Here is a 16452-nt window from a genome sequence, read left to right as displayed (position 1 = left end):
GGGAGGGTTAAAGGAGGAAGGAGGGAGGGAGAGGGGGGGGTTAAGGAAGGAGGGAGGGGGGGGTTAAGGAAGGAGGGAGGGGAGAGGGGGGGTTAAAGGAAGGAAGGAGGGTGGGAGAGGGGGGGGGTTAAGGAGGAGGGTGGGAGAGGGGGGGGGTTAAGGAGGAGGGAGGGTGAGGGGGGGTTAAGGAAGGAGGGAGGAGGGAGGGGGGGTTAAGGTTGGAGGGAGGGAGAGGGGGGGGTTAAGGAAGGAAGGAGGGAGGGAGAGGGGGGGTTAAGGAGGGAGGGAGGGAGTGGGGGGGGTTAAGGAAGGAGGGAGGGTGAGGGGGGGGTTAAGGAAGGATGGAGGGTGTGGGGGGGGTTAAGGAAGGAAGGAGGAGGGAGAGGGGGGGTTAAGGAAGGTGGGAGGAGGGGGGGGGTTAAGGAAGGAGGGAGGGAGAGGGGAGGGTTAAAGGAAGGAGGGAGGGAGAGGGGGGGGTTAAGGATGGTGGGAGGGTGGGGGAGGGTTAAGGAAGGTGGGAGGGAGAGGGGGGGTTAAGGAAGGAGGGAGGGAGAGGGGGGGTTAAGGAAGGAAGGAGGGAGGGTGAGGGGGGGGGTTTAAGGAGGGTGGGAGGGAGAGGGGGGGGGTTAATGGAAGGAGGGAGGGAGAGGGGGGGTTAAGGAAGGAAGGATGGGAGAGGGGGGGGTTAAGGAAGGAAGGTGGGAGGGAGAGGGGGGGGTTAAAGGAAGGAGGGGTGGGAGTGGGGGGTGGTTAAGGAAGGAGGGAGGGAGTGGGGGGGTTTAAGGAAGGAGGGTGGGGGGGGGGTTAAAGGAAGGAGGGAGGGAGGGGGGGGTTAAAGGAAGGAGGGAGGGGGGGGGTTAAAGGAAGGAGGGGGGGAGAGGGGGGGTTAAGGAAGGGGGAGGGGGGGGTTAAAGGAAGGAGGGGGGGGAGAGGGGGGAGTGAAGCAAGGAGGGGGGGGTTAAAGGAAGGAGGGGGGGAGAGGGGGGGGTGAAGCAAGGAGGGGGGGGGTTAAAGGAAGGACGGAAGGAGGGAGGGAGAGGTGAAGCAAGGAGGGGGGGGTTAAAGGAAGGACGGAAGGAGGGAGGGAGAGGGGGGGGGTTAAAGGAAGGAAGGAGAGGGGTGGAGGGAGCGACAATATCCCCTGGGGGATGGGGTGGGGATAATATACCCGGGGGTGGGGATAATATACCGGGGGGGGGGGGAAGGGGATAAAATGGCGGGGGGGGGGATAATACATTCGGGGGCGGGAGAGAATAATACACCCGAGGGGAGGGGGAAGGAGAGGACAATACACCCGGGAGGAAGAGAGAGGACAATGCACCCAGTGGGGTTGGGGGGCGGGGAGAGAGAACGAATAATAAAAAAAAGTGGGGACGAGGCTTCCTGGTGTCTGTTGTGCACGTGCCTACAAACCTGCCTGGGTTAAACCCAGAAGTGGGCGCATTGGGATGGGGATGCGGTCCCCCTCCAAGAAGTTGTTATTTTAACCTCCCTCCTGCCTCCAACCCACCCGTTCTTGGGGGTTAACATTACTGCCCTTGTGTCTGAGGGAGAGCAAGAGCTGGTGCTGGCATGGAAGCCAGGTTCTCTGCCACTGGGAGGAAACAAAATCAGATTGAGAGTAATTCCACAGCATTCTCCCAACAGCCAACAACTTTACAGCTGCTTTGACAGAGGCCTGGGACAAGTTGTTCATTGTCCCCCTCAGCCTGGGCTTGCAAGCAAGAGAGAAATAGCAAAAACAACTTGTTACGTTTAGCAATCCTTTGGACTTTGGATAATTTTGGAATTTGTTTTACTACAATTTATAAACTAGACTTTTTACTGCAATATTTAAAAAAGTCAACAAAGCAATGCAGCGAGTTTGATTGTCGGAATAGCTTTTTCTCACCCTGGTTTTTGATGTTCTGAGTGTGCTTTCTCCAGGTGGTGTGTGATGTTGCACAAATTCCTTTGTGTTACTGCCTTGTAACTGAAATCAGCCTGTCTGTGTTCTGTATTTAAGCATCGGAAGAAATTCCTGATTATGATTGTACATCAGTTCATTGCTTCTAAATTGACAAAAATCTTATTTATTTTCACATCTCTACAGTATTTACGATATTGCATTCAAACCAGATGGAACCCAGCTGATAGTAGCGACAGGAAACAGAGTTCTGGTACGTTCAATACCTCTGTTGAGATCTAACTTTTCACACATGTACGTCCTAGTTGACCTCCTGTGGCATTGCTCTCTGTGAGCCCTCTTCATTGTGTTGCTTTGAGCTCTCTGTGTTTGTGTCGCCATGGGAAGCCAGAACTGGCATTGATCTTGTGGGACACAGATACTGGCGGTGATGAACTGGCCAAGAATGGGCTGTAGAGGGGCAACTGGTGGGGGTGGAGCATATTAACTGACGACCTTCCTTTGTCCTTGCGCAAACAAAAACCAAAAGTGGAGCCTAAGAGGAAAAAGAACAGAAAATGCTGGAAAAGCTCAGCAAGTGAGGCATCTGAGGAGAAAGAAACAGAGCTAATGTTTCAGGTCGAAGACGTTTTGTCAGACCTGAAACGTTAACTCTGTTTCTTTCTCCACAGATGCTGCCTCACATGCTGAGTTTTTCCAGCATTTTCTGTTTTTATTTCAGATTTCCAGCATCCACAGTATTTTGCTTTTGCCTAAGAGAAAAAAACACTGCTCAGCAGATACACCTGGTGGCCAGACCCCACAACTACATACAGACTCAAAAACTTCTTCGGAACTATTCCAGCATCACAAGCTGTCACATTCACTGAAAAATTCTGTCAAAAAGTTACAGGCATCACCAGAAAAGCACAACAGGCAGTTGTGGATGCATTTAAAATGAGAAACCCCATAGAGATGTTGGGTTGGATTTCAGTGGAAAATGTGACAGATATATTGATTTTAATTCATATGAATGAGTACACTTCTGTGACAGTCACCTATCCACGAATCATTCTTGTTGCTGCTTTTTGAATCTTCTCCGAACATATTAAGATGTCCAAAATGGACACCAAACTGTGGTCACAGCATTGAGTTGTACAGGTTTTAATAACCTGTTTTAACCAATCCTCAGCCCATTAAATTAGTTTGTCTAGAACCCTTCTGAATGCTGGCAGTCTTGTTGCCTGGTCATTTTAGATTGGTCATTCGGTGCGTTTTATAATATAGCAGTAGCCTTCTCCATATCATTAATGAATATGGACAGATCTTGCAGAGAGCCAGTTTTCCTCGCGGAAACACTCAGTTCCCAGGTGTTAAAGGAGAAGGATTTCTGGGGTTTCCCCCCCAAGTTGGGGGAGAGGGGGGAGTGCGTGCAGGTACAAGCAAAGGAGAGCCATGCAGTTGAGGTGGGAGGGCCTTCACCTACATAAAAACATAAGAAATAGGAACAGGAGTAGGCCGTGCGGCCCCTCGAGCCTGCTCTGCCATTCAGTAAGATCGTGGCTGATCTTCTACCTCAACTCCACTTTCCTGCCCTATCCCCATATCCCTTGATTCCCTTAGTGTCCAAAAATCTATTGCTCTCAATCTTGAATATACTCAATGACTCAGCATCCACAGCCTTCTGGGGTAGAGAATTCCAAAGATTCACAACCCTCTGAGTGAAGAAATTTTTCCTCATCTCTGTCCTAAATGGCCAGCTCTTTATCTTGAGACTATGACCCCTAGTTCTAGACTCTCCAGCTGGGGGAAACAGCCTCTCAGCATCTACCCTGTCAAGCCCTCGAAGAATTTTATACGTTTCAATGAGATCACCTCTCATTCTTCTAAACTCTGGAGAATACAGGCCCATTTTCCTCAATCTCTCCACATAGGACAACCTTCTCATCTTAGGAATCAATCTAGTGTACTTTTGTTTTTTTTTATTCGTTCATGGGATGTGGGCATCGCTGGCAAGGCCAGCATTTATTGACCATCCCTAATTGGACTTGAGAAGGTGGTGGTGAGCTGCTGCCTTGAACCACTGCAGTCCGTGTGGTGAAGGTTCTCCCACAGTGCTGTTAGGTAGGGAGTTTCAGGATTTTGACCCAGCGATGATGAAGGAACAGCGACATATTTCCAAGTCGGGATGGTTTGTGACTTGGAGGGGAACGTGCAGGTGGTGTTGTTCCCATGTGCCTGCTGCCCTTGTCCTTCTAAGTGGTAGAGGTCGTGGCTTTGGGTGGTGCTATTGAAGAAGCCTTGGCGAGTTGCTGCAGTGCATCCTGTAGATGGTACACACTGTAGCCATGGTGCGCCGGTGGTGAAGGGAGTGAATGATTAGGTGGATGGGGTGCCAATCAAGCGGGCTGCTTTGTCCAGGATGGTGTCGACCTCCTTAAGTGCTGTTGGGGCTGCACTCATCCAGGCAAGTGGAGAGTATTCCATCACACTCCTGACTTGCGCCTTGTAGATGGTGGAAAGGCTTTGGGGAATCAGGAGGTGAGTCACTCACCACGGAACACCCAGCCTCTGACTTGCTCTTGTAGCCACAGTATTTATATGGCTGGTCCAGTTAAGTTTCTGGTCAATGGTGACCCCCCCAGGATGTTGATGGTGGGGGATTCGGCGATGGTAATGCCGTTGAATGTCAGGGGGAGGTGGGTAGACTCTCTCTTGTTGGAGATGGTCATTGCCTGGCACTTGTCTGGCGCGAATGTTACTTGCCACTTATCAACCCAAGCCTGGATGTTGTCCAGGTCTTGCTGCATGCGGGCACGGACTGCTTCATTATCTGAGGGATTGCGAATGGAATTGAACGCCATGCAGTCATCAGCGAACATCCCCATTTCTGACTTCATGATGGAGGGAAGGTCATTGATGAAGCAGCCGAAGATGGTTGGGCCTAGGACACTGCCCTGAGGAACTCCTGCAGTAATGTCCTGGGGCTGAGATGATTGGCCTCCAACAACCACTACCATCTTCCTTTGTGCTATGTATGACTCCAGCCACTGGAGAGTTTTCCCCCTGATTCCCATTGACTTCAATTTTATTAGGGCTCCTTGATGCCACACTCTGTCGAATGCTGCCTTAATGTCAAGGAGAGTCACTCTCACCTTACCTGCACCCCCTCTAAGGCAAGTATATTTTTTCTTAGGTCAGAAGACCAAAACTGTACACAGTACTTCAGATGTGGTCTTACCAAAGCTCTGAACAATTGCAACAAGACTTCCTTACTCTTGTACTCCAACATCCTTGCAATAAAGGCCAACATACCATTTACTTTTCTAATTGCTTGCTCTACTTGTATGTGATTCGTGTACAAGGTCACCCAAATCAATCTAAATACCAACCTTTCTTAGTCTCTCACCCTTTTAAAAAATATTCTGCTTCTCTATTCTTCCTACCAAAGTGGATAATCTAACATTTCCCCACTTTATACTCCATCTGCCACCTTCTTGCCCACTCACATAACCTGTCTATATCCCCTTGTTTTTGCTTCCTCCTCACAGCTTACTTTCCCACCTAGCTTTGTACCAGCAGACCATCAGCAAACTTGGATACCTCACACTTGGTCCCTTCATCTAAGACAGTTATATAGATTGTAAATAGCTGAGGCCCAAGCACCGATCCTTGTGGCACCCCACTAGTTACAACCCGCCAACCCGAAAATGACCCGTTTATTCCTACTCTTTTTTTTGTCCGTTAACTAATCATCAATCCACGCTAATATATTACCCCCAATCCCACGAGGCCTAATCTTGTGTAACAACCTTTGTGTGGCACCTTATCGAATGCCTTTTGAAAATCCAAATATACGACATCCACTGGTTCCCCTTTATCTACCCTTCTAGTTACATCCTCAGAAAACTAATAGATTTGTCAAACACGATTTCCTTTTCATAAAACCATGTTGACTCTGCCTAATCATATTATGATTTTCTAAGTGCCCTGTTACTAAGTCCTTAATTATAGATTCTAACATCTTTCCTACTACTGAGTTAGGCTGGGCAAGTGCCTAAGCGTCTGGCCCCACTCACATGGGATCATCTGAGAGGGCCAGCCAATGGAGGCTTAAAAAGGTAAGTGTCACATTTTCTGCACAGGTGCCCAGCGAAGCTTTGGGGCTACTTTTGAACAGCAGCCAGAAGGCCCCACATCTGTAAGCCTCAGAAATCTGCAACAGCAGCGGAATCTTCACCCTTGATCTGGGCGTAGGCCCAGCTCAAGGGGCAGGCCTGCTCTTTGGACATGTACTGAACCTGGAAATACAGGCAGCTTCAGGTCAGGTGGAGCACTGGTGGAGATGTCCAGCTCTAACAATATTTTCAGTTTGTACCATTGACTGCAGGCAGCGATGTCCAGCTCTGTGAAGTAAAATATGCTGTTTTATTTCCAGGTATACGATACTTCCGATGGAACGCTCATTCAGCCACTCAAGGGACACCGAGATACTGTCTACTGTGTGGCCTACGCTAAAGATGGTAAGTGACAAGAATTATGTACCTGAGGAATAGGTCAATGTTCCCTGCAGAAATGTTTATTTTAGAGCATTGTTTTAAATTCTGTTTCTTCCACTTCTTGGCTTTAGATTTTATTGTCCCCTCCACCTGCAGCAGTGACAGTTATTGACCATTGTAGCATTTTCTCTCCCTAATTGTGCCCAAGTACACCAGCTCCACTTGTCACCCACTCTTACAGCTTGTCTCTATCAGGAGCTCTCTCTGCGCAGAGTATATATATGTATGTATGTGTGTATAAAGTAAACCTATTTAGAATTGGTCTCCTGAAGGCATTAGTTCTTGCCAGGGTATGGATCCATAGGTGTTGTTGCCCTCTGATACCTTAGCACATGTGAGCCCAGACAATGAGCGTTGGAGGGTATTCAACCATTTGGGGCATCACAGCCAAGCCTGATCCTGGCCTCATTCGACATCCAAACATGCATCTTCTAGCATGGATAATGCTCAGCTGCAGGAGCCCTGACTGATTTCCTCATCCTAGCGCAAGGCGCTGAGACTAATTCTAATGCACCAACTGAGCGGCTAACTTAGCACAGACTGATAATTGAATTGGGAACCTGCTAGTCAGTATTGTCAGCTACATACTGACTTTACCAACTGAGCCACTGGGGTCTCAGTTTGAGCCTGAACCAAGTTCAACAATTTTTTTCATTGAAAGTTTCTATTCTGTTCTGTTTGTTCCCCATAACATTTTTCATTGCTGTGCAAGAGGGCAGGCAGCTAACCCACTCCCAGGCCTGTGCCTATACTCCTGTGAAACTGGCCACTCTGAGGTGTGTGACACTGGTCCCAGAGGACTGGCCTGCAAGGTTTTTTTTAAATAAAAAAAACTTCTTGCATCCTGTCCTTAGGAAGATTTGCTCTATGCTAACCTGTAAATGTCATGTCCTCATATAAGGAGCTCACTTAAGACATATTGCCTGTGGAGATCAGATGTGTTGGGTTACCATCCACTCAAGGTGGCAATAGTGTGTTATTCAGGAGTCACCTTGCTTTGAATCTGCAATTCCGAAACTCAAGTCGTTACAGGTTTGAGAGTGAAAATGAATTTGTGCTTGTTTTTTCTGAACTAATTAACCACGATCTTCTTAGGTAAGCGATTTGCATCTGGTTCCACTGACAAGAGTATTATTATCTGGACCTCTAAACTAGAAGGCATCTTGAAGTATACGTGAGTTTCCTTTTATTTGTTTCATTTTCTCCTGGAACTCTTGGAAATATATTTGCATTGAAATGAAAAGCAAATTCTGATTAAAAAGCTGGTATTATTAAACTAATTTTTGGGTCTCTGTTTAAAACATAACTGCAAAAAATAAAAAAAGACTTAGCACTACCTTTCCCTTAATGTTGCCTGCAGGTCCAGGGAAGGGTGGGATAGTAGGTGGAAGGCACAGCAAGGAGTGAGGGGCAAGGACTGAAGCTCACCGAAGAGCAAAGACCCCAGGAGTGTAGGCCCAAGGCAGGGAGGGAAGCAAGCAAGCAATAGGAATCAGTGAGCGAGAACAGGCTAGAGCAGAGGTAGTGCTGGTGGTTATAGGATTAGCAGCCCACTGCCAGGTGTTACGGAGATACGTTACGATTCACCCCTTCCTGTATGCTTGCTGGGCTGTAAGTGGCGAAATGTCATGATGGCTGAAAGGGAGGAAAATTTTTTCCCCCGTCCCCAGATTGGTTATTTTGCACGATGGGAACAGTCAACCAATCAAAATGAGGAGTGATTTTTTTTTCACCCTAGTTTCCAATTGGTTGGTTTCACAGTAGAAACGTTAAATCAGTCAGCAAATTGAGACAAGCCTGCAGTGAACCAGCCAGGAAACTCATGCATATTGATTCTATGGGGGAGTGGGACTAGCTGGATTACTCTTGCGGTGCGGACTCGATGGGCCGAATGGCCTCCTTCTGTGCTGTAACCTTTCTATGATTCTGTAAAGCTTCAGACACAATTTCCTGTATGAATCTCAAAGGCAACCCTTTGGAAATCTTATGAGGCATTGATCCTACAGTATAGAGGCAAAAACTGGAATCATACAAGTGGCAGTTCAGTACTATCTTGGGGGAGACTGTAGGTTTCTATGGACGGATGAGTTAGATGGGCCGAATGGCCTCGCTCATCCACAGTGATCTTTGTGAGACGAGAGAGAGAGAGAGAGAGAGAGAGAAGGCAGAAGGCAGAAGACAGAAGATACCTTTTAGAAAGAGGAAGATGGAAACAATGAGAAAGAGTTGGACACAAAGATACAGATACCACACTGAGCCACATTCAGAGAGAGGAAGAGAAAGTGTTGAAGATAGAGACCGACACAAAAGGAATTACACATTGGGATAAAAGCAGAGATGGTTACAGGGAAGAGAAACAAAAACATTTTTGTCCATGACCAATGTGAAGGAAATCAACTAAATTATAACAGTGTGTTAGATGTAACTATATTATTGTCCATTACATGGTATAATTGTATTCTGATATATTGTATGTTAAATAGATATAATGTCATTATAAAACAGCAAAACTCCCAACTTACTGTGACCAATGGTACAGGAGATCAGCTATTGCGTGTGTGTCTGTGCATATATAACGATTGTTATTAGACCTGTGGCCTCAGAATGAGTGGGGAGCTCAGGATCCCAAAGTAAACAGTCGGCCTGAGCGTGAGCAGGCAGCCTTGGGGCTGATTGGGATTGGAGGTTGGTGACACAGCAGGAGCGTGAAGAGAGTCCACGGATTGGTCTTTGATCATCATGTGGTTAGCAGGAGCCAATCCAATGTGCTTACCACAACTAATCGTATGTGGGAATTTGGATCACGTTTTTTGGACTGATCAGATGTGTGGGGCCTGACAAACACAGTCTGTTACTTTTATATATAGTTGGACAGATACTTCCAGAATGCAGATGGAAGATTCAATAGTGAAATGGTTATTATCTGCTTTTGATCTGATCTGCAATAACTAAGCCTTTTTCTTTGTTTTCATCCCAATCTACAGACATAATGATTCCATTCAGTGTATTGCGTATAACCCAGTCACTCACCAACTGGCTTCCTGTTCCTCCAGTGACTTTGGTAATTTGATCTTTAATATTTTCAAAAACCTAAAAATCAGTTATATTAGTGTTTTTTAACCACTCATTATTAATTACTTAAATTGTGCAAAAGGACTTTTTGTTGGAAGTCGTAGCTTGAGGAATCAGATGTGGGTGTGCAGTATTCATTGTAAAGAATCATGGCAGCTATAGAGACTTCTTCAATAAGCTGGCAGGGATTTCTGCACAGAGGGAGTTTTTATAGCCTGTCCATGTATTTAGAGGGCTTTAATACAGGGCCCCAGACAGCTCCACTATTCTGAGATGGACCATGATGTAGCTTGGTCAAGAATCATTGGTATTTCTTCCTATTGGTGGCAGGCAGACCTGAGCCACGTAGATTATGAACCTGCAACCATCTACTTGAGAAGCAACAATTGTTTTTTAAAAAAGCAACTTGAGAAGTGGAAATAATATGGATTCCATTAATTAGAACATAAGAAATAGGAGCAGCAGTAGGCCTTTTGGCCCCTCGAGCCTGCTCCGCCATTCAATCAGATCCTGGCTGATCTTCAACCTCAACTCCACTTTCCTGCCCGATCCCCATATCCATTGATTCCCCATGAGTCCAAAAATCTATCAATCTCAGCCTTGAATATATTGAACGACTCAGCATCCACAGCCCTCTGGGGTAGAGAATTCCAAAGATTCACAAACCTCTGCGTGAAGAAATTCCTTCTCATCTCAGTCTTGAATAGTCGACCCCTTATCCTGCGACTGTGCCCTCTAGTTCTAGATTCTCCAGCCAGGGGAAACAACCTGTCAGCATTTACCCTGTTGAGCCCTCTCAGAATCTTATATGTTTCAATGAGATCGCTTCACAGTCTTCTAAACTCCAGAGAGTATAGGCCCATTTTAATCAACCTCTCCTCATAGGACAATCCTCCCATCCCAGGAATTAATCTAGTGAACCTGAGTTGTACCGCCTCTAAGGCAAATATATCCTTGGATACATTACACTCGGTCCCTTCATCTAAGTCATTAATGTAGATTGTAAATATCTGAGGCCCAAGCACCGATCCTTGCAGCACCCCACTAGTTACAGCCTGCCAACCTGAAAATGACCCGTTTATCCCTACTGTCTGTTTTCTGTCCATTAACCAATCTTTTATCTATGCTAATATGTGACCCCAACCCCATGAGCCCTTATCTTGCATAACAACCTTTTAAATGGCACCTTATTGAATTTCTTTTGAAAATCCAAATATACTATGTCCGCTGGTTCCCCTTTATCTACCCTGCTAGTTACATCTTCAAAAAACTCTAATAAATTTGTCAAACACGATTTCTCTTTCATAAAACCACGTTAACTCTGCCTAATCATATTGTGATGTTCTAAATGCCCTGTCACCACTTCCTTAATAATGGATTCTAGCATTTTCCTGATGTCTGATGTTAGGTTAATCGGCCTGTAGTTCCCTGTTTTCTCTCTCCCTACCTTTTTGAATAACGGAGTTACATTTGCTACCTTCCAATCCGATGGGACCGTTCTAGAATCTGGGGAATTCTGGAAGATCATAACTAATGCATCCACTATCTCTGCAAGCACCTTTTTTATAACCCTCAGATGTAGGCCTTCTGGCCCAGGGGATTTATCGGCTTTTAGTCCCATTAGTTTCTCAAGTACTCTTCTTCTCTACGGATAATTATTTTAAGTTCTTCACTCTCATTAGCCCTTGGTTCCCCGCTATTTCTGGTATGCTTTTTGTGTTTTCTACTGTGAACACAGATACAAAATATTTATTTAACATGTCTGCCATTTCCTGATTCTGCACTATAATTTCTCCTGTCTCAGCCTCTAAGGGGCCAACATTTACTTTTGGTACTCTCTTCCTTTTTACATACTTATAGAAGCTCTTACAATCTGTTTTTATATTTCTTGCTAGTTTACTCTCATAGTCTATTTTCTCCTGTCTTATCAGTTTTTTGGTCGTCCTTTGCTGGTTTCTAAAACTGTCCCAATCCTCAGGCTTACTACTCTTCCCGGCAACATTATAGGCCTCTTTTTTTAATCTAATACTATCCTTAACCTCTTTTAGTTAGCCACGGAGGGATCACTTTTCTCATGGAGTTTTTATTTCTCAATGGAATGTATATTTGTTGAGAATATTGAAATATTTCTTTAAATATTTGTCATTGTTTATCAACCGTCCTACCCTTTAATCTAATTTCCCAATCTACCTTCGCCAACTCACCCCTCATACCTATGTAATTGGCTTAATTTAAGTTTAAGACTCTAGTTGCTGATTTAAGTATGTCACTCTCGAACTCAATGTGAAATTCTATCATTATGATCACTCTTCCCCAGAGGATCCTTTACTGTGAGCTTACTAATTAACCCTGTCTCATTACATAATACAAGATCTAAAATAGCCTGTTCCCTGATTGATTCCATGGTGTATTGTTCTAGGAAACCGTCTCGAATGCATTCCATGAACTCGTCCTCCAAGCTACCTTTGCCAATTTGATTTGCCCAGTCTATATGAAGATTAAAGTCCCCCACGATTATTGCATTACCTTTGTTACAAGCTCCTATTATTTCATGATTAATACTCTGTCCAATGGTATAGCTACTATTCGGGGGCCTATAAACTACTTCACCAGTGTTTTCTGCCCCTTGTTATTTCTTATTTCCACCCAGACTGATTCTACTTCCTGATCTTTGAGCCAAGATCCTTTCTCACCACTGTCTTTATGTCATCCTTTATTATCAGGGCTACACCCCCTCCTTTTCCATTCTGCCTGTCTTTTCTAAACGTCATGTACTCTGGAATATTTAGTCCCCAACCTTGATCACTTTGTAACGATGGGCAGCATTTTAGCACCCGCTATCGGGTGCGTTCCTGGTGGGGGGGGCCCCGAAAATTGCGAAATCCAGGAGCGGGACCGGATCGCACCTCGATCCCGCCCACTTCCGGGTTCCCCGCTGACGCGCGGGCGTGCGCGCGCAGCCCCCGCTGGTGGGAAGCCCGCAGGCAATTAAAGCCAGCGGGATGCCACTTGAAAGTATTTTTTTGGGTATTTCAGGTCATTAACTGACCTGATTAAGGGATGATGTGAGGAGGGGTGGGATTTTAGAGCAACCTGGGACTGTTTCCCACACTGGGGGAAACACTCCCAGTTCAAATGGACCTGTTGCAGCCATCAGCCTGTGGCAGCTGCAAAGGTCCATTTGACAGGTTGTGGGGGGGGGTGGAGAGACCCTCACTCATTGCAGGAGGCCACTCTGTCACTTGGGACAAAGTTTGGCCTCCACCACCCTCCTCCTGACAATCAAAGTCACCAACTTGCACACTTACCCCGGTGTCCAGACACATTTACCTACCTTACGGACCCCCTCGGATGTACATCTTCTGGATGGGGGCCGCCGTAGCTGCAGTCATGACCCCCTCGGAGGGCGAACAGCATCACCAGCCTCGCCGGCCACGCCGTCCACCTCTGACACGTGGAGCTCCACAACAGAGTGCTGTGACACATCCACCTGCACAGCAGGAGGGAGGGCAACCGCAGAGAGAGATACGTCGCAGGGGGCACTACCCTCTCCACAGGGCCCACAGACTGAGGCTCAGCTTCCTGGACCTCTCTGAGCAGCAGTGCACACGGAGGCTCAGAGTCACTCGACATGTAGTCGTGGACATCTGCAGCCTCCTTCATGCCAAGCTGCTCCCGGCTGGCCCGAGCACTATCCTTTTACCTGTCGCTGTCAAAGTCACCACTGCCCTCAACAACCTCTCCATCGCATCCTTCCAGGGTGCAACCGGGGACATCGCCGACGTCTCTCAGCCGTCTGCACAAAAGAGCCCTGCAAATACACCTACACCCACTCTGCAGTGACACAATGGGTGGCATCAGTTGTGGGTCTTCATAGTGATCCTCAGGAAAGGGCATTATTGCACAGACTAGACAAGATTCGCGAAGACGTGGCAGTAGTGGTGCCAATATAATATGTAATGTGAGTTGGTCAGAAATTCAATACAAGTAACAACCATGACAAACCCTCAAACACCCTTGTGCATCCCCTTCATGCTCACGACACGTTTGCCTTACGCTGCCTACTGCACGTATGTGATGCATGCCCTGTGGCTGCAGCACAGGTAGTGGCAGGTTGAGTGAGGCTGGCCGTGAAAGAGATGCATGAGAGGGTGAGTACGAGATAGAGCCATGAGATTGTATGAGGATTGGGTTGAGTGGTAGTGGCGGGATGAGTACTGGCGAGGTGAGTAGGTTCAGGTACGATGAGGATGAGGTTTGAGTGGGTATGAGGGGTGATGTGACAGAGTAGTGTTGGCAGTGCAGAAGGAGATGTGGGTTGGGGGCGGTGATGTGGCAGACGGAGTGTAGTGGACAGAGTAAGTGTACTCACTTTGGCTGACCTACTGAGGTCATTGGAGCGCCTCCTGCACTGTATGCAGGTGGGCGATATGTTGGTGGTGCAGGTGACCTCCTCTGCCACCTCGAGCCAGGCCTTCCTGGTGGCAGAGGCAGGCCGCTTCCTCCCGCCCGCCGGGAGGAAGATCTCTGTTCTCCCCCTCCTCCTCACCCTATGTATTGATACCTGGAGTGAGGCATCATTAAACTGGGAGCAGCCTTCCCCCTGGGCTGCTCCATGCTGTGATTTTTTTTGTCTGTTTGTTGCAGCATCTGTCAGTGGAGGACTGCCCCTTTAAATAGAGCTCCTCCAGCTGACAGATCTTACTGCGCATGGGCAGCCCGTCCGACGCGCAAATCAGCAGTGGGGAACCCGGAGGAGCAGGTAAGTGGATCCAATTAGTGGATTGTATGCTACAATTGCGTGGGGAGCTGACTAATTTCACCGGGCGCGTTACCCATGCGCCCGATAGCCCCCCCGCCGAGAAACCGCAGCCCTGCTAACATCGGGCCCCATGTCTCTGTAATGGCTATTGGATCAAACCCATTTGTCTCTATTTGTGCAACTAATTCATCTATCGTGTTACGAATGCTCCGTGCATTCAGATAAAGAGCCTTTAATTTTGACTTTTTACCACCGGTAACCTCTCTGTCCCTTCCTGCCATACTCTGCTTATGTTTACCCAAATCACTACACTGCTCTGTTGCCTTGACTTTTCTCATTAGATTTCTAAATTTCCCATCACCTGACACCTCACCCCCCCCACCCTCCCTTTTTTAGTTTAAAGCCCTATGTACTGCCCTCGTTATTCGATTCGCGAGGATGCTCGTCCCAGCCTGGTTTAAGTGGCGCCTGTCCCAACAGAACAGCTCCCTCTTTCCCCAGTACTGGTGCCAGTTCCCCATTAATCAAAACCTCTGTCTCCCACACCACTCTTTGAGCTACTTTGCTCATTTCTAGAGTCCTTACAGGAGATTTGGGGGTAGATTTCCCTGGTCCTGAGGGCACTGAATACAGGAAAATCAGGTGGGAAGTGTGCACGTCCATAAGGGAGGCTGCCTGATCTTCCGTCCATTTAAATGAATGCACATGAAATTGCGTGGGCTCTTTTAGGGGTGTGCACTCATTTCTGTGTAAAGAAATTTCTCCTAACCCCTCTCGTCACTCTCTTAGTGAAAATTTTTAATTGATAGCCCCCTCGTCACTGACTCCCCAACCAGAGCAAATAGTGTATCCCTATTCACCCTATCATAACCCTTCATAATTTTAAAAAGCTCAATTAAATCTCCTCTTAGCCTTCTCTGTTCCAATGGGAATAGTCCCAGTATCTCAGGTCTTGCTTAATAACTATTTTCCCATCCATGGCACCATCCTAGTGAATCTATACTGCACTTTAATGCCCTTTCTATAATGGGCTACCCAAAACTGCTCACAGTATTCTAACTCTGGCCTAACCAATAATAGCTACAAATTTATCATTACTTCTTTGCCTTTGTACTTTATGCCCCTATTTGTAAAACCCAAAATGACGTAGGCTTTTTTTGCGACTTTCTCTACCTGCACTTGCACTTTCAGAAAATTATGTATTTGAACTCTTGGGTGTCTCTGATCATCGACACACTTAGGTGTCTTTCCATTGAGTTTATACTCTCATTCCTTGTTTCCAGTCCAAAATTTATTAACTCACACTTCTCTGTAATAAATTGCATCTGCCACCTGTCTGCCCATTCTGCTAACCTGCCCACGTCCTCTTGAAATATTTTACAGTCCTCCTCACTGTTTGCCGAAACCCCTATTTATGAAGTACTGTAAGTAAATTAGAAACAATCATTTGAATTTGCAGAGTGACTGACTGAATTAATGGATTGAGAGATTTGAATTCACATATTTAGAATAATTTAACTTAATTTTGCCTTGGTATTTGAAATGATTTCAATGCAGGTTTGTGGTCTCCAGAGCAGAAATCTGTCTCCAAGCACAAAGTCAACAGCAAAATCACCTGCTGCAGGTAATCCAGTCTTTGCTACTCGTAGCATTGTTCTTGTGGTTTTTTAAAACATTTTCCCAAGTCTGATGGTCACAAACTGTTTGAGCTTTATGCTTGCAGTTACAAACTCCCAGTATGTTTGTCAGTGTATTGTTAATTGTATCCATATGATTTATATCAATTAGTGTTAATTGTATTCAGGTGGTGGGTATCAATTGGGGACTCTTGTATCCGTTTATAGGAGGGAGCTTATCTCGGGAGTGGACGAAGAGTAAGGGGGATCTCTGGGAACAAAGGCTTGGAAAAAACTGAAGACTAGGCTCTAGTATTCTATTCTTCACCACCTGGCTGACCGACTTTTTACAAGTATATCCTTTGGTACAATCCCATGTTGAACAGCACAGACCTGCTGTCATTGTCCCATGGATGGGTAGCAATGCAGTTTGGACAGTTTTCCTCATTGCAGGCAGAAGGAATAGTCTGTGCAGCTAAAAAGGAAATCACATTTATCAAGCTCTACAATATCTGTACAACAGTCACAAGTTTTAAAGAACCAGAGGTTCACTAAAGA

General features: G+C 46.4%; 1 protein-coding gene across 4 annotated transcripts in view; it reads left to right on the top strand.

The window, feature by feature from the left end:
- Nucleotides 1–16452, top strand: part of ift122 (intraflagellar transport 122 homolog (Chlamydomonas)) — a 161129-nt gene that overhangs the window by 2825 nt on the left and 141852 nt on the right. For all 4 annotated transcript variants that reach the window (XR_010966127.1, XM_067999036.1, XM_067999035.1 and 1 more), the window contains exons 2-6: nt 2093–2159; nt 6324–6408; nt 7540–7618; nt 9429–9505; nt 15836–15902. Coding sequence is in view for 3 of the 4 variants with exons in the window: in XM_067999036.1 (XP_067855137.1) it covers nt 2093–2159; nt 6324–6408; nt 7540–7618; nt 9429–9505; nt 15836–15902 (375 nt within the window). In the remaining variant the exon portion in view is untranslated. The remainder of the gene's footprint in view (nt 1–2092; nt 2160–6323; nt 6409–7539; nt 7619–9428; nt 9506–15835; nt 15903–16452) is intronic.

This window comes from Heptranchias perlo, chromosome 17 (genome assembly GCF_035084215.1).
Source record: "Heptranchias perlo isolate sHepPer1 chromosome 17, sHepPer1.hap1, whole genome shotgun sequence".
NCBI classification, from domain to species: Eukaryota; Metazoa; Chordata; class Chondrichthyes; order Hexanchiformes; family Hexanchidae; genus Heptranchias; species Heptranchias perlo.
Note: the sequence above shows the minus strand (reverse complement) of the source record. Positions and strands in the feature narration are given on the sequence as shown.